A 27,040-nucleotide genomic window follows, 5' to 3' on the forward strand; every position below is an offset into this window, starting at 1 on the left:
ATCTTCCTTGATGTATATTCCTCCCTACAATTTTTTACTGTAACCTGCTGGTCTTTATTGTTGATCCTTTTCTCGGTACATATTTATCATCTAGAATAGTCACATTTTTGAACACTAAATTTTAACCAGCTTGTGCTCATTATGTGTAGTGAGACACATGTCATTAAGTATTGTTTAGCACTTCTAGTTTGTCTCTGACTTCCCTTCACCTTCCTTGTACCTTCTCTGAACTGTTGCTGCTTCTGCTTACACAGCTCTTTAAGTTAATGTTCAGAGAAGTTTTTCTAAAAAACTGTATTAAAGGATATTTTATAAGTTGTTTTCAAACTTCTCTTAATATGTCCCCTACTAAATATGTCTGTGATTGTTTATCTAAATAAAAATAAGGTGTTTTGAAAAGAGCTCCCTTGTCCAAAGCCATATTTTTATTTCAATTTTTAAGTTCTGAATGATAATTCCAAAACCCAGATAATGTTTCCCGCTTGGTTTGTTGTCTTTCCTTAAGTAAGGAGATGCTTTGTAGCTAGTTAGCAGTTAAGAACCTGACAAAATGTGTATGGGAAAGTGGTATATCTGTCATTTATACACAGCAAGGAAATTATGGTCCACTGTGTAGCAATGCAATATGAAATAAAAGATTCCTGTAGAAGTGCATATTGCCTATTTGAGATTTTTTGAATTCTCTGAAGATGGTAAGGAATAAGGATACATATAATTTTTTTCTAAACTGACTAGTTTAGAAAAGCAGCCTTTTTCTTTTTGTCTTTCACAGAAGTGGTAGATTAAGTTTTGAGTATTTGCTGTTACCTTGTGATATTTTCCAGTGTATTGTGAAAAGTGAAATAACTTTCTTGTAAGAGCATAACTGAACTACTCCCATAGGTTTTTTTTTTAGTTGTTGTTTCTCTGGACCACATGTAAGTTTGTGGCCTCTTTCAGATATTATTCTTTTCAGACTTATCTGATGCATTGTTTCCCTAGGCTCTGATTTTCCCAAAGATGAGTGAAATCTTGTCTGAGTTATAGAGAACTTTGAGTACCACTGATTCCCTTAGCAGAAAAACAAAAGTGTTTTTTTCTGGAGTTAATTCTGTTAAGCTTCCAGCTTGCTCAGATGTGTAGTTTCAATTGCATTTCACAGAATCATTTTTTGCTTTCTCTTTTTTATATTTTGTGATCCATTTTGAGGAGATTTGGTTGGGGGGAGAAAATTGAGCTGATTCAACCAACACATTTAAAAATCATAGACTGGCAGTTTAAAAAAAATTATAGGGTTAATGTGGTATGTTAATGCACAGATGCAAATAAGAAAACTTATTGTGTGTTTTCAGAATAAATTACCCCCATAAGTCTTCATTGACTTTCCACCTCATACTGTGTTCCTTAAGTACTGTTTTTCCTCCACTCATGTAGGAAAAGAAAGTTTGCACCCCTTATTCTGTATTCTGTGTTTATGTTATTAGTGCATTTGTGTAGATGATCGTGTTAACTCCTAGGTCAGTAGTTTTTGGAAACACCAGAATCTAAAAATGTGAGCAGGTGAGACGTCAGGAAAATTCTTGCTAGAAATGAGTGGATTCTAAATCACAAAAGTTAGATGACAGTCTATTTGGACTATGTAGGCAGCAGTTCAGATATGGTAAGTTCGGTGTCTGATTTTCATAATGTTTTCTTCAAATTTATTGAGAGTTTAGTAGAACTGAAAATATGGAAGGAAAGATAGAGAAGCAGAACATGGGTTTTCTATGATTGTGTAACTGCATTAGTATGTACACAGATTGAAGCATATATCTATAAATATATAATACATCTGTATCTGTATTTGTTTTTCTTCCTAGTCTAACTTCGCTATGGGACGTTTTCCTAGCACCTGTAGGAAGTGTTATATGCTGGATTTTGGCTTGGCACGGCAATTTACCAACTCATGTGGGGATGTCAGACCAGTAAGATTTTTTCACAACTGTCAATGTGATTAATTGAATGCAGTAACACAGTTTTTTTTTTTTTTTTTTTTTTTTTTTCTGGAGAGGTATATAAGTCACATTGAACTAGTGATTGATCTAAACTTGACCAGCATCATACCAGATCAGAAAAGCCAGCTGATTTATTGATTAGATTAAAAGATTGGTAATTGGAAATGAATCTGGTTTCTGATTTCTGGCTTGAGGCACAGGTCTACTGTATGATTTTTTATGGATAATAGGTCTTTTAATTTGGAAAACTGAGTGAGAAATAGGTTTTCATTAAATATCAGAGTACTCTATTAGAGCTGATTTTCACTTGGTATTTTATACTGCAGAAAAAAATCTCTGCAGGAGAAAAAAATGAAACTGTAAACTTCATATAATCTTCTGGAAGAGAAAGCTTTAATAATTAAAACAGTGATAGGACACTGTAATTATATAACAGGACATAGCTTAGTGTAGTTGCTGTATGCCAATGTGATGCAGTCTGAAGAAAATAGTAGAGAACAACGTATCAGTGAGGACATTGCAATTCTAAGTACAGTAGAGCCTCCCTAATTCACTGGTGGGGAGTCCCTTTTTTAACTTCAAGTCAGTACCATGGTACATGGTGATGTCTAAAGAAATGTATTATCTTTATCAAACAAATTTAATTTACATTTTTATGGTAATAATGAATAGTGTATATTGAATGATTCATTGACTAATGAGCAGTTGATATTGTATAGCATATTTAGTAATGTGACGTGATTTGAGGTGTTGAAGCCATCTGTACAGGTTTTTCAATTAGATTTTTCCTAAGAAGTTGGGAAAGTGGCAAATTTTTCTGTGCAAATTATGAGGTGTGTGAATTAGTAAGGTAAATTAGCGAGGTTCTGCTATACTCTATTCCTTCAGCCATAATGCTGGACAATGCAATGAAAGCAAAGAGCAGGGGAGACCAACAGAGTGGCTGCTGCTGTTGGAAAGGTGAGCTAAACATTTTAAGTAGTTTAAAATTTTTATTATTTATCAATGCTTTTGTGTTCTGTATGTTTGGCTGCTTATAATGTTTTTCTAACAGACCTGTAATTTTGAAAAGAAAACAAATCCCAAGATTCTGTAATTTCAATATATATATATACGCACCCATATCCACACATTCCCAATGGTAGTATTTTCAGAAAGCATAGGTGATAACAACAGAGAATTTAATATTTCTGCTATTTTTTCTTTTATAACAACTCAGCTCTTGCCTTTTGTTTTTCATTGCAGTGCCCTACAATGTAATGAAAGTAATTCTTCAGTTTAATCGGTTTAGAATTTTCTGACAGTGTAATCCATATTAATAGAGTGGCAGTGAGAAGAAAAAAAGATACGAGTTTTATTTGTACTTAATAGTCAGATATGACTCTTCTATAGATAGTTAGCAGGGACAACAGTATGGTTGCTAATAAAATTTGTTAATATTTTCATGAAATGTCCTATGTGCTTCTCCTTTATACTATCATTCTTCTTTATTAGATTTCTTTAGCAGATAGTACAAATAACCTGGAATATGTTAAAAATAGTACTCCATTGGTTAAGGACTTGTTCCTTAGTTAAGGTTGATTATTAGATTTCTATGATAAGCCTAACTTTTAATGTAATAAACTTATGCAGAAAGAATTCAGTCCAATTAAAATTTTAGAGATCATCCCTGAATCCTTGAACTTCCATGACAAGTGTTCTAAAAGAACACTTGTTCTGCTAAGAAGATAAGCTTTGGAAACTCTGGTATCAGGTTTTAGTCCATTTTGCAGCTCTATATTTCACCCAACATTAAGGAATTCCTTGTGGCCATGTCTGTTTGTTCAGATCAGAAACATTTGTTGCGCAGTAAGACAAAATAGACAAACACAGTTTAAATCAGGAAAGTTTGACGGCATTTCCCTCCAGAAATCACTGGCCAGCACTGCACTGGCTAACATGTCAACCCTTCAGTTGTTCTACATTTTCAGTGCTTGCTGTATTTTTCATTACATTGGGGCGTCATATGTAGACTGTTTACAGAATTGAGGAATGAGCAATTTTCAGTCCATTTCACTATTTTATTCTCCAGTGGGATTTGCAATAGCATGATTTTCATCTTTGGATTAGATTACCTAAAATGACCTTCATTTGGTTTCCAGCAGCAGATGACAGTATGACTGATTTTTTGAAGGGAAAAATACAACTTGAAGGAGATTTATTGTGCTGTTTATCCACCAAGAATATTATGGAATCTAAGGATTTACTCCTTTAGTTCTTAACATCTTCTTTATTCTCACATTTTTTTATCCATCCAACCCCCTTTTTCTAGAATAGTGCAGAACAGTCACAAAGCTTAAGCTTTTGAAGTCAATAGACAGTGGTTTCCATATGAACTACTGCTACATAGTGTGCTGATTTCACATATCTGAAGGACAAATGCTTTACATAAGGTATCTGTTTCCCTTCTTAGTTATCAGTTAGGTTTTCCAGAGACCTACCAAAGATATTTTGCTTGGGTCATTCATTCCATCTATCCTAAGGTTTCAGTGCAAAGGATGACATGGCATTAAAATCAGAGGTGTTCCACTAGTTTCTAAAATTAGGAATAAATTGCTATAAACATGGAATGCCCACATGCAGTGTCTAAAAAGTAAAGTCTCTAGTATAGTCTGTTCTAAACAGTTAAAAATGTATATAAACAAGTTGCACATACACCATTTTTCTCTACAACTATGCAATTGTTTTCAGTGGCTTGAGTCCTGGCTCTTTGCCCATGTTATTTTTATTTGCCTGGATTGTATTTTGATTACATATACTTTTGAGATATGTGTGTAGCTGGGATTAGGATGAAGAATATGGAAATTCAGGAAGTAATCTATGTGTGTATAGGCTTCTGAAACAAAATTTTTCATGGTGGGAACAGTACTAGGATGCAGGTATTTTGGGTAGATGCAGGATGAAATGCTATAATGTAGGTTAATAAAGCAGTGCTGGGCTGATGGGAGGAGCCTTGTCTGGTTACTGAAAAGATCAGAAGTGAAAAAAATGGCGGGGGGGCAGAACAAGAGCTGCTGGAGGTGACGTAGCCTATCAAGGAAGGAGTAAAAAGGGGTGTAGGGGAATAAATTGCTAGAGAAAGAGAGGAAACCAAAAATTGAATCAATAGTATACATAAGAATTGATTACTGCAGAACAGGGTAATTACAATTTAATTGTGGGAAGGCTCTTTCTAATCATCAGGCAAATATATTTAACAGGATGCAAATTTAGTATGCTTATGAGAATTCATAGTCTACTGTTTATTGCTTTTGAGGGTGTTGTCAGGGCTGGTATTTTTCGCCACCACTTTGTTTCCTGTTTTCTTAATGATAGCTAAAATAAGTAGTAATTTTAAGCATCTGGTTTTTCTTGTGACAATGAGTACATGATTCTTTCTGAATATAAACTGAACTTCATACAGCCTTCAGTTTACATTTCTCTATTTACATGGTGATAATGGAAAGTGAAGGTGTCAGCTGTGGTGCAGAAATAGAAAACCTTGAGAGAAAAAATCTGAAGGACATTTGCCTTCTTAACATCTTTGAGCAACAGCAAGTGTTCTTTGAGGTACTATTAAAATTAATATGAAGAAAACAAAATGAAAGAAAAAAGAAATAACTAATCTTTGCTCTTAGACAGATTAACCTTTCTCCTATTGAGCACTTAAAAATGAATTTATGAGTTCATAATTCTTTTAAGATCTATAAATTCAACAATCATGTATTATCACAGACCTGATTTTTGTGTTCTTTTATTTATGCAAACCATAACTTACAAATAACTCCAAATAAACTGCATTCATTTTACAAAGAAGAGGGTGTAACAGGCATGCAAGCAGACTTGACAAATCTAGGGAAAAACAATTTGAAAAATATCCACGAGAAAGAGGTGTTTAGGATAAAACCTTTTCATCTCAAGCATCTGTGTTTTGTCTTCTCAGTATACATCTTACTGCCTGGCAGCATAAAGAATTATTTGAATTAACAGACAGTTCCTTGAGTCTGGTGATTTGAACTCAGCAAAGGTGAAAACTCCTTTTTGCCCAGTTCAGTACATAGTTGGGAGTGTGGGCTTCCTCTGGCTGCATCCAAACTAGCAGGTTAAAAGATATTCTGAGGTGACTCTGTTTTGCCCATGGAGGTCTTATATTTTCAATAAATAGGCTTTTTAGGCCAAAGAAAGAGTTACTCTATGACTGCTTTCTCCCTTTCCTCACCTTCCTCCTATCCTCCAGTAAACAGAATTCTCATCCTTGTAGGCTTATTTAGCAAGACCTTAATATCAAGTGTATAAACGTTCCTGTATTTATTAGAAAAATAATATATATTTAAAAATACATTATTTTAGCATACATTAAAGAGGTTTGCAGTATTTTACATCTAACTTGCTAGATTTTTATCAGGAAGTCTGAAATCTTAAACCTTACCAAGGTGGCAGTTGTGATTTTTAACAATTAGGAAATGTAGCTCTTTTTCTGATAGGCTTTGCATTAAAGGACTCACAAGACTCTTACTTTAAACACTAACGGAAGTATTAAAGTCCAAGGGGAATGAGTATCCACCAAAATTCTCTGAGGTGTTACTCATGTTCTTTACTGGTACTGTGAAGAGCTGTATAACCTGCCAGAAACAAAATTCTGACTCTTGCCAAAGCAGAAGATACAGAATTAGCTGTACAATCTGACCCACAGAAAAAGGCAATGAAGGCAGCTGTGAATGCAAATGCTTGGATCTTTTTATTCTCTGGGGAAACACTTACAAATCTGTTCACTTCAAATTATGAGCATGTTAATCTATTCAGGTGTTTATGTACAAAACCAGTTAAATGCTGATTGCCTTTCTTTAGCACTCTGAGGTTCTGAGGATTTTCCAGTGAGTGTTTATCTTCAAATTTCACTTTTGGACAATGACAGATGGTGTCCTGGAAATCGCTTCAAGAAGCTGATTTCTTAAAAAAAAAAAAAAAAAAGAAGAAGAAACAAAAGAAGAAAGAAAAGAAAAAGAACCAAACCAAACAAAAAAAAAAACTACTAAACAAACAAAAAAACCCTCCACGGAGTGCATACAGAAACGTGTTGGTAAACATCAAAGCCATCTATTAAATCCATTTTGAAAGCTTTCAAAGGCTATTGTAATTCAGTTAAATACAGAGATAGAAGGATAGAATAGGAATTGCTTTTATATGTTATCCTCTAATTTTGTGGGTGTTTGTTTTGTTTTATTTTCTACTTTATGAAGATTTGGGAATTGTTATGCATTTGAATTGCATGGTGTTTCTTGTAATATAATGGGTGATTTTGACTGCTGAGGAGGACTGTAGAGTACTTGCCTCTTATTCTACCTCATCTCCTTGTCTTGGCAGAAGACGACAAAGTTGTGGATTGTTTATTTCTGTGATTAGAAGATAACATATTTCTCATAGTACTGAAAGAGCAGATGCTATATGGGCAAGAAAATGGGGTAATTTTAAGAACTAAAGGAGGAATGGTAAAGTTATACTGTTGTAAGAAAAAAAGATTTCTGCATGTCTTTTTTGCTCCCTGAAGATAGTTTGGACCCACAGATTTGTATGAGCAAGGATAGATTGCTCATACATGCTTTTCAATATACTTTTCATATACTTTTCATGTAATGCTGTTATAGCATGATCTGCAAACAGTGTTATTTCTAAAAAAAAAAAAAAAAAAAAAAAAGAAGTTGTGCATGCCCCATCCCTGGAAGTGTTAACGGCCAGGTTGGATGGGGCATTGAGCAACCAGATCAAGTGGGAGGTGTCCCTGCCTATGGCAGGGTGTTGGAACCAAGTGATCTGTAAGGTCCCTTCCAACCCAATCTATTCTATGATTATATGAAAAAAAGTGTTGGAAGTGGTCCACAGACAATATCAGCTAAAACCGGTGATGTTTTCTTTATTTGCCCCAATGACACTGATGATTTAGAGTTTGTGTAAGTACTCCTGGGTAATAGCTTGACTGCATGCATAAATAAGAGACTACACACCTGAAGTTGTTCAAGAATAGTTATTGAAATTTGTATTAGAATGAAAATTCAGATTAAATTGAGAAACACACCTGCACGCACACACACACACACCATTAGATTTAAAGAATACGCAGTCAACTCATGAGAATTGTAAAATTTATCAGATTTCAGTTTTATTTAAAGAGCAAGAAAATACATCATATCTTCAGCAGTCCTTGATACATTATTTACATAGATTAAAGCAAAACTCAAGAACGACTGGGACATGTTTTAAGTACTAAATGGCAGTAGATTGTAAGGAAAATACATTAACTAATTCGAAAAAGTTCCAGGGAGCTTTTTCAGTTGATAGTACTCCATATTAAGCGTATAATAAATGGCTAAAATATGTTAACTGGTCTAAAGGACCATTCTTCGCAAACCTGACTGAAACTGTTGAAAGCCAGATGCTTCAGGGTAATGGTCCGTGTTATTTTGTTAAATGTACTGTTCAGTGGTTGTTTCATCCTATCAATAAGCATTTTGTTGCTGGCATTTACCTGATGCTATCTTTTTCCACTAATGTTGTCTCTCAGTCTCTAACAGTCCATTCATTATACAGCGATGTGACCAGTCGAAGATCGCATGTTTCATATTTATTTTTCCTCTTAAAATCTTCATATCTTCCTCAGCTCTACTGCCCATCTTTAACACGTGTTGTCACTTTAATTTGCAATAAACTTTTGAGTTTTTCTCCATTTCATTGTAACTTCAGGTTGTTAGCAAATCATATTATTTCCTCACTGAAACTTACATAGACTTCTCTAAATTTCATCTGCATGCCTTCTCCCTTCTGATAAAATTTTGGTTATTTCCTTATCATTTAGTGCAACTTCTTCTATTTTAGCCTCCTCTTTTCCCTGCCATTCTGCTGTGAGCAGGGGTTACTGGAGTCACGTCTCACTAATAATTGCACTGATGTATGGTAAGGCTGTTGTTATCCAGGCTGCAAGTGACAAAGGTGACAATTATGTGTTTCTGCAGTTGTAGGTGCTATGGTATTACACATGATATGTTACAAGGAGGAATTTGAACGTTAAGATAATCCTATTTTATCCTTCCAATTTTACTCTTTTCCTAGCTTGTTCATGAAAAGCACAAAAACTTGAATAGCTCTGTGTGTATTGTTGAGCTTAGCATGGAGGCAGCCTGTGGAATTGAGCATGAGCTACGTAGCCCTTCAGGCATGGCTCTCTGGGGTTTTCCAGTGCTCCCACAGAGCTGATTTGCTTAGGCTCAGCAAAGGTTCTGTTCATTACTGTTCATGTACCTGACTAATAATACCATTACCCACTCCTCCTTACTGTCATAGAAATATTCAACTTGTGGGAAGAATGATGGAAGAAACAAACTTTGTTAATAAGATCCTATCTGTATAATAGTCCTCTGAGGCTTTTATACATGGATATACTTCAGAGTAGTTCCTTCATAAGTTTTCCATCTGATTGAATAAGCCATTATCTCAAAACATTTTTTTTTGAGCAGAGAGGTGATAAAAGGTTATTTTTCCTCCTCAGCATTTGCATGAAAGCTGTCTACGATGAGCTGGACTCATCAGCGTTAATGGTTACAATGCTACTAATGTTACGTTGCTACTAAGGTTACAATGCTACTAAGTTACAAATCTACTGTGCATGTTAAAATTTGGCTTGAAAAATTCCCAGAATTAAATGTTCATAACTGGGCAATCCTAAAAACAGAACTCTCATTAGGTAGTTCTCCATTGTTTGTATAACAAAGATGGAAATTAATGTGAAGAAGGCAATGAAAACAGCAAAGCAATGTCAGGCATGAAAATGGTTGCATTGCTTACAGTGGTTTCTCCCTACCCAGCTCTTTAAACCTGTCTGACAAATACTTCTGTGGGTTCCTTTTATTCGTGACAGATTTCCCCTTATTCCTTCTCATGTCTGTGAATTAGGTTTCATGAAATAGAGGAGTGGAGTGTGTGAGGTATCAGGAAGTGTAAGGCAAAAACAGGAGGTGAGGGGGGTGAAAAAAGGGTGACTGGGAATGAATACTATTTTCCTGCTTCATTCCCTCTCTATTACAGAAGTGAAGATAGCAGCTGCTGAAACAAAGAACAAGAAATATTTGGTAATAATCTCAGAGGTGTCATGTAAATGCCTCAGTGAACTTTAAAACTGGAAGTAGTTTGATTGTACTCGTGTGATGCTTTGAGTGGGCTAACTAACCTGGGAAGACCACTGTGCTCTAACAGGACTGAAAGTTGTATGTGTCTCTATAGCATTGTGCTGAGTCAGCTGCTTCTTGAAACAGTTTCTAGAAATAGTTCTAATCTATATGAAGGGAGGAAGAAGACATGGTAGGGAGGTGGGATGTAATGCAACAAAGCTAAATTACATTCAGTTTTTCATTGTTGCATGTTTATAGAGGAGTTTGACATCATGGAATGAATTAGATGGCAAGTTGCAGTTTTAGCTCGAGCCATAGGATAGGTATCTTAACCCATGTAGTTTGAAATCAGCCTCCTTACAGCCACCTCTATTCACTGCCCTACAGCACTTCTTGGGAAGATTCAGAGCTGAGGCTCTAAAACATTAGAAATACATAATAGCTTTGTACGGAACTCTGATAGTCAGCAGACCTTTTTGCAAAGGGAGTCCTAGTGTGCAGTTTGAATAGCACAATACAATTATTTCATCATTTAATTCCTTGGTCTGTGTCTCCTGGATACCAAGGATGTGTGTTTTCAGTGTATTTGGAAACAATGGTAGCTTAAATTCAAAGGATATCTTGTTTATTGATATAGGCAATATGCACATACTAAGTCAGTCATATGCATCTTGTACCTTCACTTTATTCACTTTCTACTGAATAACTATTTGAGCTGTTTTTCAGGTAGCTGTTTTCTTTTCTTTAAAGCTGTTGCTGAAATATTTTCTAACTTCTTCAATTTTTATATATCTAACCAAAATCCGTCTAGAAAATATGATGTTCTGGGACAGCAATTGCTTTATTTTATTAAACATCAGAATGTCGTAACCTTCTGGTTTGTTTTACAATTTCTTATCTGCTATCTTTGCAGTATTAGGATGCTTGAATTAGAACTAGACATCTGCCTTCTCATTAAGGCCATGACTGGAGATTTAGATGAGCAGCCATGAGAAAACAATGCTACAATTATTTATTTAAAAATAAACATTTACTTTGAATAGTCTTTCCTAGGATTTTAAATATACATTATACCTTTTGAGACAGGGTCAAAACCCACTACCGTTATTAAACTCCAATAACATAAAACTAATTTTCTTTGTAAAATGTATTTTAAAAAAGATTTTTACCTTGTAATTTATGTGGAGAATATATTTAGGAAGTTGGATGGGTAAACCATTTTGGAAAAAACATATAGCAGAAAAGTATAGAGCAAAGAAGAGGTAACAAAATAGAGGAAAATTTAAAATCTGTAGTGTATAAATCTTGATTTCTTGGAATATTGTTGTGTCGATTGTGTGTCTCTACAGCAATTAGCAAAAATCTGTTCAGCACAAATAAAAATAAAAGAGCAATAGAGATTTACGTGATGTATTTCAGCTGCCAAATAGAATGCGGTAAGCTCCTGAAAATAGAGTTAACATTTTGTTACTGTAGAATGAAGAAAATGTTAAAAGAACAAATAATTAAAAGTACAATTTTGGATTTTCTTCACTAAATCTGCATCAGTCAGACTACATTATACAGATTTTTGGAAGTAGATGAGATTTGCAAGATTTGCTTCTAAATTTTGATCTAATCATTTAATAGTTGAGAACTACTTAAAAATTAACTACTTTAAAGAAAAGCTTTGTTTCAGTAAAATGGAGATGTGAGAGTCCAAGATGAATTATTACAGCTTTATATCTTCTTTATAGCTCAGTTCAGTTTATAATTCAGTTCTGTAGCAAAGGAATTATTACATAAAACCAGAGCCACTGAAAGCAAAGCGTTCTATTATTCTATGAAAGATGTGAACATACAGCTTCTTTTTTAATATCCTATACATACTCCTTAATTCTTTTACTCCTCATGTCATCTAAGCCAATAAAGACCTAGAGTCTAATTCATATATATTTTTTCTTATAGCTCAGGAGAAATGGATGAAGATTTAGATTTGTATGTCAAAATGTCCTACATGGAATTATTTTCTAATAGTCATTTGCTGGAGAGACTAAGCCAAGAGACTTCTTTTTTTTGTTTCTATAAGGAGGAATCTGCATAAGTTTTAAGAATCGTGACCTTAGTCATTTGAGGCTTCATGTCTGAATTAGTGATAACTTGACAGGGAAGACAAGGGATTTAGTTTGGAGAGTTTTGCACAGACATTGCTTTTTGTATAGAAGACATTAAATCAACTATTAGATTGTTAAGTTTCAAAAGTTTTTGAAGTAATGCATCAGATAAAGCTGTATTGTACCAACCAGTGTAACACTATTTATTGTGTTTGTCTGCCATAACCTCCTTCAAGGACATACAGGAAGATTATTTAAGGCACAATCTTATATTATATATATATGCATTTCTAGCATCCACTGAACATGATCCTTGCAAGTTTGATTGTATTACTGACAAAGAAGAAATGAAGGAAATCAGTGTTAGCCAGCCAGCTGGTGTTGTGTGTGATAGTACAATGTGAAAAAGGCAGGCAGTGAGTTAATGTAAAAAAAAGTGAAAAAAAAAAAAAAAAAAAGAGTACTGTGAATCAAATTAAAGAGTGACACAAATAGATTGAATATATGAATTTCATGCAGTGTGATATTATTTTGTAACATCTCTATGGAATATTCTTGCGGTAATTAAATAAAATGAGAACCATAAGAAAACCAGGTATAGGTATTTCCATGAGAGGAAGACTTTGTGATTTGGTGTTTGGATTTTTTGGGGGGTGAAAAATAAAAAGAACACACAATCTATTAATATCCTGCCCAAAGGAAAAGTTTGATGAATAGTTGAGATATGAAAAAGATTTAATTCTCATAATACAATGCTCTGTAATTTTTGGTGTATATATATATTTTTTTCTTTCTTTCCTGTAATGTGCGGAACACTGATAACATATCCAAGCAATCAAAACAATTTAAATTAGAAATTCAGATGTGTTGTATATCGTATATCTGTTCTTTATTCTGACATAGCAGTTCCTTTATTTCTATAGGATGGATAGGTGCTCAGGGCAGTGGGCTACAATTTTCCCACTAAGATTTTATTTGGTATTATATTTGTAAAAAATCCAAGTTATTCTATAAATGGTGACATTTACTACCTTCCTATGGTTTTGTATTCTACTTCCCTTATGCCCTCCAAATTTTAGTATTTTCAGTTCCATACTACACCCAACCTTTCTGACCAGGATCACAATAGTTCATCCTTGCAGTTTCAGGGCTAGGCATGTGCTAATGTTCCCCCTAAAATGTGTGCTGATTCACCAGCTGATTGTTGTCTGTTGAGGTGGATGTGAGCCATTTCTGTTGAATTTTAACTGTCTGTGTCTGTATCACAATACTTATTTAAGTTCTGTCTCTAATTACCAATTTTCATTAAACTTGAAGGAACTGAAAGTTTTTGAGAGCTGTCATATTTGCTTGAAATTAAAAGCTATTATAGTGGAAAGACAGATGGTTTCTAAAATTTGGTCAGTAAAATTTGTTTCACAGTGAAAGGAAAAGCAAACCAAAATGAAAACGTAATTTCTAGTTTCTAATTCTTTCTGAGCTATGGATTAACTTCTTTGCTGAGTTAAGAAAAAATATTTTGAATAGTTTAAAAAGAAAACAAGGAATGTCTTTTTTTTTTTGTTTTAATATAAATATCAGTTTCTCATCCTTATTTTAGCAGTCTTGAAATAACTATACTACTGGATTCATGAAACTTTGTAATGTGTGGTATTATCATTGTAAATACTAAATATAATAAGTACAAAGCAATGGAAAATTAATGTCTGAGTTCTCCAGTCTGCTAAGAACACGGGACTTCTGATAATGCAGAAAGACCATAACATTTTTGCTTGTGGGGATTAAGTAAAACAATATTTCTGCTGTCTGGGGAAATCCTCTGCCAGTGCATTAGCTGGCTAAAGTAACTAGTCTTTCTCTTAGAATAATCTCTGCTCCAGCTCCTGTTATAAGAGGAAGAAGAGAGATCAGACAAGGCAAAGCAAACACGCACATGGCAGATATGTTCTGTGGGATTTTTTACTGGAGTAAATTCAGGTTTGTGACACATACTGTAGGTTGTTACCACCTCCAGCCCACCAAACTTCTTGTCTGATCGTGAATCAGCTTTGAAAGCATTGCTGTTTTCAGCCAGTGCATCACATTGCCTAAGCAAACACTCCAGATTGAAAACTAAGCAGCTTGAAAACTGAGCAACTCAGGAGCTGGTTCGTGCATCAAATATCTCTCTCTTGGAGGCAGTGATGCCCTTTATAGCACAGTCAGTTGGTGCTAAATTTTGATTTGTCACCATGTCTGTTAGAATCCACAATAACGTAATTTAATTGTACTGTTAGATGTTAGCTCAGCTTATTACCCAGCTTCTGCTGGAACTGGGTAGAGTAGGATCAGACAGCTACAACCAGTTTTTGGAAATCACAGCTTCTGTTTATGTAGAACTGAGTCCAAGTAGTGTATTCTACTGACAGTAGGAGATGGTTCAATAATGACTTCTCAATGCAAGTATTCTGGTATTAGTGACTTAACGTGCTTTTTATAAAGAGCTGAAAGTGTGGCTTTGAAGAGCTGTATATACAGTGATAACTAATTGTGATGTACAATATATTGTAAAGGCAAATTTCAATTGACTGATCTTTCCTTACTGAGATGATCCCTGAATGTTTCATTTACTTTAAATGTGTGCTAATGCATACTAGACGTTAAATGAAATTGCAAATCCTATAGCCACAAAAAGGGGGATTGGGAATGCAAATTGTTGAAGCCATTTGGTGTAAAGAAAGGTAAATCCTGGAATTATATTCCCATTGGGTGAAAAAAAAAAAAAAAAAAAGATTAGCAGATTGACTTTTTTAAGGGAGAAGAAGGGAGGATTCTGTTTTTAACAAAGGGAAATAAAGCAGCTGCTTCTCAACCCACCCCCCTATTAGCTTTAGAATTCAGTTTTAGAGGCAGCATTGAGAAGGTGATATTCGCTGCTTGAGCTGGTTTCTCAATCTAAAAACCTAAAGATGCTTAAGAAGTATCAGTCATTGCCTGACTGGTGGGAATAACCTTGGTGTGTGTCAGATATAATATATGAAAGTCATTATTATTTTATTTTTTCATATTTATTATCTAGTTTCTATGACTGTAGTTAAAAGCTAACTTTTTGCTCTATGTAATCTTTTCAACATTACCCAGAGCAAAAAGCCCAGAGCATTTCTCTGAAGTTACTGAACTGAGATAAAGAAGTGTGATTTTCTTCTTCCACAGACCCTCCATAGACCCAGCAGTTGTGGACAGGTTTGTAAGGTTAGTGTTTCCCATGAATCCGCAAACCATTATGCTTAGAGGCAATAACTCACTTTTCTGGGAATTCCTAATTTCCTGCATGTAGTTTATCTAAGATATTGTCATATGTTCCCAGGGTGTGGCAACCTTCAAAGAAAACTGATGTTACATTAAAAAGTACCTTTACATGTAGCAAAATTATTCTTAGTCAGTGGAACTGCTTTGTAGGCATGTATTTTCAAAATAATTTCTTTTAAGTCGCAGTTGAAGAATTTAGTGATAGTATTCAAATCTCAGAGAGCTCTGACTTCCAAATCACTGCTTGAGCAGTTCACCAGAAACCCTTTTTTATATGAACTGATCCAAACAGATATGCTTTTATAGAAGATTTGCGAAGTATCCCACTGTTGCTTTTGAGATATTTAGTGTCAAATACATTACCAGTACAAAAGAACTGTATCCTTCTTAGAAATTATATCCCTTATTCTAATAAAGATCTAACTCATATGATCCATATACCCATTACCACTAATTTAGTTCCTGGGATTTGGGGTAAAATTTTGTAGGGATTCTTTTTCTTCAGAAAGTGTGACTCCAGAATCTAAAGACTCTTCCCTAATTTCCCAGTTGTCCATATGCCAATTTGAGATTTGCTTGCTTCAAAAGCTTTCTTACTCTATTTGAAGGAAAAAAAAACCCACACATGATAACAATAGTTGTCATAAATAAATAGAAATGAATGGAAGCTAAATAAAGCTGTTAAATTATGGGAGAACTGAAGAATAAAATTTGTTACTAGGTGTACTGAATCTTCTGAGAGCTGTTAATGGATCCCTGCAATTGAGGCAGCACCTGGATGTGATGGTTGCTCCTCCTATCTATCACTGATAAGAAAACAAAACAAAACCAAACTACACTAAATTTCAAGTAAAAAAAAACAACACACAAATGACAAGAAAGAGTTAATTGTTTCATTTGTCATAGAAAGTACGTAATGTGATCCATTTAAATCAAGGGAATTCATGGGTGTATTGAAATGTAGAATTCACCATATCTTTACCACAAATGCCTTCTGTATCTATATGTTCCAAAAATGCCCTAGATTTTGTTGGTTGTCTAAATAGGTCACCTTCAATGACCAATAAAATTGGACTTACTAAGCTTTTTTTTTTTTTTTTTTTCCTCAGCAAGTAAATGTACTTTGCTCTAAGAAAGCTCATTTGCTGTGGTAGCAGGTTTCTTAGATAAGGGATCTAGAAGACGAGATTATAAACAATGTTTCTGCAAGACTAACTTGTCTTCAGTTGATGGCACATGAGCTCAGATAGGAAAAAAAAGAGATGTCTAAAAAAAATTAACATGATCAGTAATAGCAGAGAGACAGGTTATTTGAAAAACTCAGTGAATCATTCAGGGAGTTTCAGTATTACTGCCTGTAATGTTTTTCTACATGAAATGTAAGGTGCATGAAGAGCTCTGCAACAGTTTCAGAAGTTTTGCAAATGCTCAGAAGTCTGTAAACACTGTACTGAATTAGGCAAACATGACTTGGGCTAGTAGAACCATCATTCATGTTAGTCACACAATATAATTAATTTATTGTTGTTGCATGCCCTTGTAATACCACTATTCTGTAGTAGTCAGCTGCATTACTAAAAGGTATTTAATTGTTTCTTAAAATGTAGCACAGTTACATATGCTCTTATATCGGATTTATACTACTACACTCTAAGGCAGTATCTCTTCAGACTGAAAAAGGATTTAGATATCCTCAAAGAAGTAAAGAAACCAGAATTCATTTCATGATAAACTAATATGTAGAAAGAGTATTCATGCATTTTTTTTCCTGCCAGGTGATTCTGAGATAATTGAAAACATTGGAACTCTCTCTTCCTAGGGCATATAATTTCGTAGGCATATCTAAGAATGGCAGTGACTTTAACATTCAAAAGCAGTTGAGTTAATACACAATGAAATCCTTCCTGTGGACTTTTATCTCCAAGATAGTGATGGAATAGGTCAGAGTATCAATTTCTGTAAACTGAATGGAGTCATTTAGATTCCATATGCCATTCCTTATTCTCTTTTATTTCCTTATCAAGCAACTGTTTTTTTTTTTTTTTCTTGCGGTTGTCAAGTAGAAATTAAAGTTGTCACTGTAAGAATATAGGTTTTAGTTCCATCCTACTATTCATATTTTTCATTATTCTTAGAATAATAGAAATACTTAGCTTGGTAATGGTGAATATAGTCCTTTCTTTTTAACATTCACATCAGAGGTTGAAGACAGTATGTGTGTGGTTTCATCTTCTGAAATTTTATCCTCTTGGGATTTACAGCATTTGTATTTATAGGTGTTTTAAAGTTATACTCTTGGTGCCCTTCTAAAAAAATGCTGTTCCTCAAGCTCTTTGTAAATGTACCTGTGTTCTGATTGGGTTGGCAGTGATGCTGTATTATTCACATTCGGATGACTTCTGATCTTCAAAACTATTCAGAAGGAGATTTTTTTTTTCTAAAAGGACTTTATTTTATCCTGAAATTTGGCAGAATCACAAAACATTTTGAGCTATTCTGTTTATTATTATGCTGTGCCATGAAGTTTCTGTGACTGCAGTGTTATGCTTTGTTTCTGGGTAATGTTCAGGGTGGAATGTGATGTACTCACAGGATTTAAGATAGTAACTCAATTGTCTGTCTTGCCTGGACACAAAATGTGTTCCAAGCAGCATTTAAACTTAATGAGAATGTGTGAAATCTGTGATAAATCTATATACAGAGCATTGTCTGAGAACCTGTTCATATTAAAAATGTACTAGAAAATACTCTCCACCTTACTGACACTGATTCAGCTCTCCTTGTACTTTTTTTTTTTTTTTTGTAAAAAACATTGATAATATGGGCTGTTGAATCCTTTTAAAACACCTTGCTGCATAATCTCGTTGGATTTAATTGATAGGGTTACTGACAGTAATGGCAGTTCCTGGCATACTTAAATGATAGCCGTCAGTGTTGCTTGTCTTGGTGGAAAAGACATTATACCTATATTGTGGGGAAAGACCGAAGGCTTTTTTTTTTAATAGGGTAATTATTTTGTATCGTGATTATCTTCATGTGTGTATCAAACCAGATTTTTCAATGTATTGTGCATTTCAATGTATTTCAATGTAATGTGCTTTTTTTTTAATATCTGAAGAATTATTATGGGTCTGGGTTGGGCAGACAGATCGCTGATACCCTCTTTAGGTATACGTCAGAGGTGACAAACATAATTTAAGTTTCTTGCATCCAGTGTTAGAGGAGACAAAAAAATTATCATTCATTGGGAAGAAAAGAGCGCAAAAGAAAGCAAACAGCAGTTCTGGCAAGTCTCTCTAGTATATATAGAATGACTGGTCAAGGAGGGCAGAATGGATTGGTTATCTGTCTTAGAAAAAGTAATAACACTTCTTTTTGAATTTTTTTAAATATACGTTATTATTATTAGTCATATAGTTCTTTTTGTAACATTTTACTTGAAGAAGGGAAGGCTGGGAAAATATATTCTGTGCTTATAAAACAGCAATTGACTTACATGCATACAATACCTAGAGTGTGAGGTAAGAAAAGCTGGTATTTGGAAACTAGAAAAGAAAGAAGTATTTTTAACTGGTGCCAGTAGTGCAACCCTTGCCATTTATTGTCCAGCCTCAGCTTTCCATGCTGTGGCTGAGAGACGTGCCTGTGGCTTTACTTGCTCTTGGAATTTTTCAAAAAGTGATTGGTTTGCAGATTCAGAAAATAATTTGTGAAAATGTTGCCAGTACATTTTGATAAATATCTGGTTGTCTGCTCGTACCATGTCATATAGGTGCATTTGAGCAAACTGGAAGTAATTGTTATGTTTAAGATCCTGTCAGAATTTTAAACCTCAGACTTCTACTAGTTAAAACCAAGAAATATTTCATTATTGGAGAAAAAAGAGGAATAGTTCTGGCATACAGGTTTTTTTTTTGTTTGTTTATTTTTTGAAGGATGAGGTAAACAGGACCTGATGCTTCTGGAGAATGAAAACTGACATAAATAGATGGTTTAAGAAACTACAACATATGTTGCTTTCTGATGCCTACGTAGATTTCCATTGATAACTTGTAGAAACACAATAAAGTGAAATAAAACCAAGTCTTAAAATGGTATTTGTTGTGGCTCTATAGCCACTCTGTAGATGCCTAGTTAAATAATCAGAGGGTTTATTTCTGACAAAATCTTTTTTTTTTTTTTTTTTTATTCTTTGACAGCCACGAGCTGTCGCTGGTTTTCGAGGAACAGTACGATATGCATCAATCAATGCTCATAGAAACAGAGTGAGTATCTGAATCTGTATCGTGTCTGAAATTTATCTTATAGCAGAAAGCAAAAAATACATTTGCTATCGATTTTGGGTTTTGTATTCTTATATGTCTTTCGTAGAAATTTATACATCTAAATTTTGGGACAGGGTAATATAATTTACAGTAGTTGAGAGTAAAAATGTTCTTGTTGTAGAAATAAGAGTGATTTTAAGAGTTACCTTTGTTCAGTAGCATTGCAAGTTAATAAATTAAAAGGTGTAATTACTGAGTTTTGTAAAATACATCATCTCTGCTACATCTTCTTAATATCAAACAGCTCTTCCAGTATAGAGATTGGCAAGGTTATTTTAACACACTTCAACTTTTGTTTTGTTTCTCTGTATCTTTTATGGAAATTTATTTGTCTTTCATACTTGAAATAGGTGCCTGATTTAATTATAAGAATTTGTTTTACAGTGTTGATTATATTAATTTTCATATATAGTAATGTAAGTATCCACAGCAGTGAAGCATCTATCTTCACTTTTGTCTTATAGATATTTGTAAGCTACATTAGAATAATATTTTTTTTTCACAGGAAATGGGCCGGCATGATGACCTCTGGTCCCTGTTTTACATGTTGGTGGAGTTTGTGGTTGGGCAACTGCCTTGGCGAAAAATAAAAGATAAGGTAAACGTGGAAGTAAAACCAAAGAGCACAAGGAATATTTACTTCTGAACTGCAAGCAAATGCTATGATAAAGATTCCACTAAGAATCACTGGTTCATTAATTTTAACATTACATTTTCTGGTGTTTTCTTTTTTTCTATTTTTTTCTATTACTTATCATTCCTAATGTCAAGGTATAAAATGCAGTTAAGTTTTATGAACTGTTTTTGTGGAAAAGTATATTGTTCTTCTGGTTTGAAAATGTTTTAAAAGGCAAAAGTAAGTGTATATATGTACCATTTACTTTGTAGGTCTGTTTTCACTTGAGTGTTTTTTGAGTTCAGCTATGGGACACTGAACATTTCTTATCTATTTTAATTATTTGTGAAATGGACATTTCTTATTTGCTGGTGAACAAAAGTTAATCAGTCAATGTGCAGTAGTGCTTTTAGGCACGTATCATAGGTGAGGTATACAAAGAAAACAGTATCTAATTAGCCTATTATTATTACTTCTTTCAGCTTCTTTTGAAATTACACTAAAACAAGGTTACTTGTGGTTTATGCATTAATAGATGACAATGTAGTGTGTAGGTTGCTTCTCTTTTTTCGGTTTTGATGTACTCATCTTACACAAAGCAAGATTTCCTAATCTTTCACAATGTACTGTGATGACCAAATATACACCAAAAAGTGACTGGACTTCAGATATTTTAATCTTTAAAGCATGCTCTTTAGAAGGGTTGGAGTGTCTAATGATAGTCTTTGGTATCAGACAGCATTCAAACACAGAAGGAAAGTAAATGGCTTTTCATATTCAATTTGAAGTTCATATATTATTTTTGCTTATGTACTGACAGCAATGATAGAATCTCTTATCTTGCTATGTGATGAAGAACTGCCTTCCTCAGTACTGTTCAGTGCAATATACGTACCCATCTTTCTGGTCAGTATTGTGTTGAATGGCTGTAGGATGCAACGTGAATATGCTGTAGCACAGAATGAAGGTGCTAATATTTGTTGTGTTATTTGCTCCTAGGAGCAAGTGGGCTCCATTAAAGAGAGGTATGAGCACAGACTTATGTTGAAACATCTTCCTCAAGAATTCAACGTCTTTCTGGACCACATTTCTAATTTAGATTACTTTACAAAACCTGATTACCAGGTAAATATTTTTTACGATTTTGTATCTCAGATTTTAAATAGCAGAATTGTATGCTGTTTTGTCTTCGATTTCCTTTGATTTCTTTGTGTAGTCTTGATAGTGATTATGGATTGTTCCACCACAACGTTATTTTAATGACCGTCTAGTACCATGGAAATTTTACAGTTCAAAGATGTCATTTTTTTCCCCTTTTGGGAACAGTAAGGTTTCTAAAAATTATTTTCAGTTGTTTTTCAGGCAGTAATCTGTTAGGATTGGGTGCTATGCTGGTATTATTCTAGGCTCCACTAAGTGCTCCTTCAGTTACGTTGATGAGATTGTTTTCTCAGTGATAGTCAGGCAGTTTTCCAAAATCTTGAGCTCAGCACCTGCAATATATACAGCTGGAGCACAACATGCAACCATGCTGGTTTTTCTTCATGCTGAAGTATTGCCTACAGAGATCACTAGAAAACTAAATAGTGATTTTTATTTTTGAAGAGAGTATTGCCTGCTGAAATGGACAGCCTCAGTTCAGTGATAAAGTGGTGGGTGCTGAGAGGACACGCTGTAGACTATGTGCTTTTATTCACCGAGGGTTGACTCATGTTTTAACAAAAAATAAACCTCAAAATGTTACTCTGATCTATGTAAGTATGTAAAAAGCAGCATTTGTGTTTGCGTCATAGCAGAAATTATAGGAAAGATTTAAAGAAGAATGATCTCAAAAATTACTTCAGAGAGAGTGCTGAAGGTGTAAAGGATGAGTAAGGGAGAATGGGACAGAGAGAATTATGGCTTTGTGCAGTTCAATAGGGTTTTAGAACTAAGATAGATAGCGTTTTGAGGGTTCTTGAAAGTAAGGATAAAATGGATACAATCATTTTGTGCAAGAAAAATGATCTAAACTTCCTATCATTTAAAGTTGCTAAAAGATATGTGTTTTTAAAGAAAGCCAGAGAAGACAAATTTGCAGCAGCATTCATTGGAAGAAAGAATGAAAACCAGTTTCAGCTTTTAGAAAAAAAAAAAAAAAGTAAAAAAAAAAGTATGAATTTTTGAAATGTTATGAAGTAAGACATGATGTGATAAAGACAGTCTTCCCACCAATTAATGGAACAAGACAAAGTTTTTCCAGAGCAAGAGGAATATAGATGCAATTTCTTTCTTTCTCGTGGACACAAGTTGGTCTAGATGATTTTTCATAGCATAAAATCTGAGTGTAAAGCTTCCTGTCTGAAATTCCTGTGGGACAGATGTCAGCATTAGATAACGTAAATTATACATGATTCTAAATGACATAAATATATAAATTAATGAATCAGTATCGTTCCATATACTCCTGATTCATTTCCTTGTTTTTAATGGTGTTACCGAATATATTCTTTCATTCTTCTCTCTTGTAGAGTCATTGGATGCTACTCTACAGCAACTTAGTCATGTTTGTGTGTGTGTGTTTCTGTCTTTTTTGTCTGTTTTCTGCTGGAAACACAGGGTTTATTTGTTTGCATGTTTGTTTGAAAAAACAACCAACAACACAAGTTAGCATATCTTGTCTTTGAAATATTGGAAAATGAGAAATGATAAACATAAATTACTGTGTCCTTTTCTTAGAAAATTGTTGTCAGTTGAAATCATGAAGAATAGGTATGCTAAATTATTACTGGAAGGTATTTCTAAATTACTTGTTCTCAGTGACAAAAATGAAGCTTATTAACTTTTTCCTTCATTTTTAGCTTCTCATGTCTGTGTTTGACAACAGCATGAAAACATTTGGGGTTATTGAAAGTGACCCTTTTGACTGGGAGAAGAGTGGAACTGATGGCTCTCTGACAACAACAACAACTTCAACCACACCTCAGTTACACACTCGTCTTACTCCAGCTGCAATTGGGTATGTATGCAAATTGTCTGTGGTCACTTAAAAAGCAGTCACAGAGCACCACAGGAAAATTATCTCAGTAATTTATTTATTTGTTTTTTATTTATTTTTTTTTTCTGTTGGATGCTGAATAAATAGAGGATTGGGCACATTTGAAGAATCTCCATTTTTCGGGTTCCTGTTTATACTATCCTGAAATATCAGCACTGTGGTTTGAAATTTAAAGCATAAAAAATGGTAGCTCAGGAAATTGTATGTAAATTTGATAGTCAATTCTTTGCTAAATCATATTTTCTAAAATTAAATGATGCATACAAAGTTTAACTGTGCGGGAACCCGTTGTCTTCTGCAAGCCTTGAATGGGCTATTACCTGCAATTTCCTTGTAACTTTGAAAAATGAGTGGATCGTTACAGGAAATTTTGAAATAGATTTTCCAAATGTATGTTTTTCATGTAACATTTAATGTGGTCTTTGAGACCTGTGATTAAGTAAGTTGGACGAGATATAATGCTTAATAAAACCCAAACTTATCTCGGGGGATTGGAGAACGTAACAGTTGTTTATGGATGAGGAGGAAGAGTTTGTGCCTGTTTTAGGCATTGAGTAGATCAATGTTTTATCTAAGACTCACAGAGCTCATGGTGAGGGAATTTTGACAGCATGGTGAGGCTGAGAAATGCCAGAATTTTGTGTAGAATGTATTGAATCCACAGTATTTCAAGGTGATTTTTTATATATTTTAAAGGGGTTTAAAATAAATGTCAGCTAAGACATTAATATGTTGTTATACAGGTATATGGTGTGCCCTGTTGAACATGCTGAAGTTGACGGGAATTTTGTGTATGATTCAGTCCCATTCAGTTTTGGTTACCATCAAGGAAATTGGCCTCCTGACCATTTACTTTTCAAGAATAACATTGCCTCATTTTCAGATACTGAGCTAACCCTCAGCCCTATTTAATCTGAAGTCACTGGGACTGTGTTGTTTTGTTTTTTTTATGAAGAGTTTTGTGTTCTTTTTGTGTTTTTACTTTCCGAATATGAAAAACTTTTACTTATTCCAAACATGTTCTTATGTGTCTTCTTCTCAGTGTTTGAATGATTACATGAAAAGAACTAAAAAGCTTTGCAAATAGTGCATTTGTAAATATTCTATAAGCAACAATATTCAAAGAGGCTAAAATTAATAGCTATGTAATAGTTGAAGAAAGTCAATTTTTCTCATTTAGATGCCAAGATCGTATAAGAGGAAAAACAGAATCCTGGAAAAACAAACAAACAAACAACAACAACAAAAAACACACTAAAACCAACCCACAATAGAATTCTATAGATTCAGTCTCTAATTTACTGTTTTAGGAGTCCATGTTTTAGATTTTCCTTCATAAGCTAATAGTGGTCCGGGCAGCTTAGAACGGTATTAAAGAAAGTAGGGCACTTTCTGCTTCAGCTGTGTGATTCCATCAGCAGTGAAGAAGCACAATCTCTGAGAGTAGATCTTGGAAACTAATTAAGGGAATGTAAACCTCAAATATTACTGTAAACCAGCAGCCTTCTAGCATAGACATTCATTTCTTAAATGCTTTATTAACTAAAAAGCTTTTGAGTTTATGTTTAAAATCTTCTTAAAAATCATTAATTTCTATTAATGACTTTTGATGAACAAGAATAATTTTAATCGTTTGAGTTGCATCATCTTCAAATGCATACCTGTTGCTTGTAAAATCAGCTCAGATTTCTCTTCTTCCCTGCAATATTAAGCCATTAATGAGATAATGTCCCCTTAATCCTACACAGATTAAAATGCTATAATTTTAGAAATAGATACCTTTTATGATGTGTGACACCAGAAACAATATTTTAGGCATTCATTGGATAATTTATTTATTTTTATTATCTTAGCCTTGAGATTTGGAATTTTTTAATATGAATAATCTGAAGTTAATACTGGTGGAATGGAAATGATTATCATTGAGTCTGAAATGAGACAAAAATTGTATCAATAGCCTTCTAGTAAAAAGATGAATTTTTCATATTTTTATATTCTATTAAACAAAGTTATTCTAGTTAAATAAACAAACACATGGATTTGCACTAGATGTGCAATCTCTTTATTTTTTTTGTAAATGTGCACTTATAAAAAGTTATTTGAATAGAATCATTAGAACCCACAGAGTATTGACTGGGCTGTGGCTAAAATTGTACTAGTTTGAGAGGGAATATATTACTTTCATACATATGAAGTATGTGTGTGTGTAAGATATTTTCAGACTTTACTACTATCTTTATTTTTATTTGAACAGTCATGAGTTTGTCAAACTGTGTTTAAACTTTCAATCCAATCCAAAGGTAGCCATCCTCTTAATAAAAAGAGAAACTGGAGGAAACAAGTAGAAAGATCAGATTATAGTAAATAGCATTTGCTAACACTTGTTTTTCCTCAGGACTAGTCGTTGAAGCCAGGTAGTATAGTTTCTGAAATGATAACACTAATTAATCACATTTTATATGCTATCATCCATTCATTGTATTTCTGTACAGTATAATAAGTAAGACATCACAACTCTGTAAAAACAGCCCAGGATATTTATCAATCAAAGAGCCTTTTTGATTTCAGGAGTACAACCTATATGAAGGTCTTTATAGTCCATTCCTATTCCAGAAAATATCAAGAGGAGAAAATTATTTCCAGTTACTATAATTTGTTATATACTGATACTAAGTGATTGATTAATTTCATTCTAAAAAATACAAACATTTCCAACTGAACAGTGTTTATTGAGAGTTTTCATCCAACAATGGAAGAAAACAGTATTTATCCAGTGCTTCATAATAGTTAGATATGATCTCTAACAAATTTACTCCAGAAATTGCTTTGAAAACATTCAGGAAGTAGTCTTTAAGTTATTGTTGTTATTTGTTGTTTTTTTTCTTTTGTTCTGTGCCTAAATTAAAGAAACAGAAATTGTGAAACCTCAGAATTAGCTTTTTTATATTGAATAAATTACAAGATTCAGTTTTCTACGGAAGCATGCTTTTGCTTGTAATTTATTTTTTACCTTCTATTTTAATAGGATAGAAAATCATTTAAACGAGCACATTAGAATTTCAAAATTTTCACCTTTTCAACGTTTTTTTTCTTACTACTTCTGTAGAATTGCCAATGCCACTCCTATCCCAGGAGACTTGCTGCGGGAAAACACAGATGAAGTGTTCCCTGATGAACAGCTTAGTGATGGAGAGAATGGTATTCCGGTTGGTGCCTCACCAGAGAAAATACCAGGGTCCCCTGGCCATCAACGTCCTCAGGAAAAAGATGTTTGGGAAGAAATGGATGCAAACAGAAACAAAATAAAACTGGGGATTTGTAAGGTATTTACAAATCTGTATTGTGAAGATCTTCTTCAGACAGTTTCCTGTCCTCATGATGCACATAAGATGTAATTAATAATGCAGTTATGCTAGTATGAATTAAATCTAAGAAAACTTGTCTAAGAAAACAAGATTTGTGGCAGATTTATGGTCATTATATTCATGTTCTTTAGACATGATCTCAATTTTTGCTCTCTGAGTGAAATCA

At 33.9% G+C, this 27,040-nt stretch overlaps 1 protein-coding gene across 9 annotated transcripts in view; it reads left to right on the forward strand.

Annotated features, from left to right (window-relative positions):
• TTBK2 (tau tubulin kinase 2) overlaps nucleotides 1-27,040 on the forward strand; it is a 91,384-nt gene that overhangs the window by 34,954 nt on the left and 29,390 nt on the right. For 7 of the 9 annotated variants that reach the window (XR_004777615.2, XM_035539747.1, XM_035539751.2 and 4 more), the window contains 6 exons: nucleotides 1,839-1,943; nucleotides 19,731-19,796; nucleotides 20,362-20,454; nucleotides 21,472-21,597; nucleotides 23,313-23,470; nucleotides 26,616-26,832. Coding sequence is in view for 8 of the 9 variants with exons in the window: in XM_035539747.1 (XP_035395640.1) it covers nucleotides 1,839-1,943; nucleotides 19,731-19,796; nucleotides 20,362-20,454; nucleotides 21,472-21,597; nucleotides 23,313-23,470; nucleotides 26,616-26,832 (765 nt within the window). In the remaining variant the exon portion in view is untranslated. Of the gene's footprint in view, nucleotides 1-1,838; nucleotides 1,944-2,296; nucleotides 2,934-19,730; nucleotides 19,797-20,361; nucleotides 20,455-21,471; nucleotides 21,598-23,312; nucleotides 23,471-26,615; nucleotides 26,833-27,040 lie in introns of those variants that run through there. The other 2 variants (XM_035539752.2, XM_050711086.1) reach the window with 2 other exon arrangements.

This window comes from Cygnus atratus, chromosome 5 (genome assembly GCF_013377495.2).
Source record: "Cygnus atratus isolate AKBS03 ecotype Queensland, Australia chromosome 5, CAtr_DNAZoo_HiC_assembly, whole genome shotgun sequence".
NCBI classification, from domain to species: domain Eukaryota; kingdom Metazoa; phylum Chordata; class Aves; order Anseriformes; family Anatidae; genus Cygnus; species Cygnus atratus.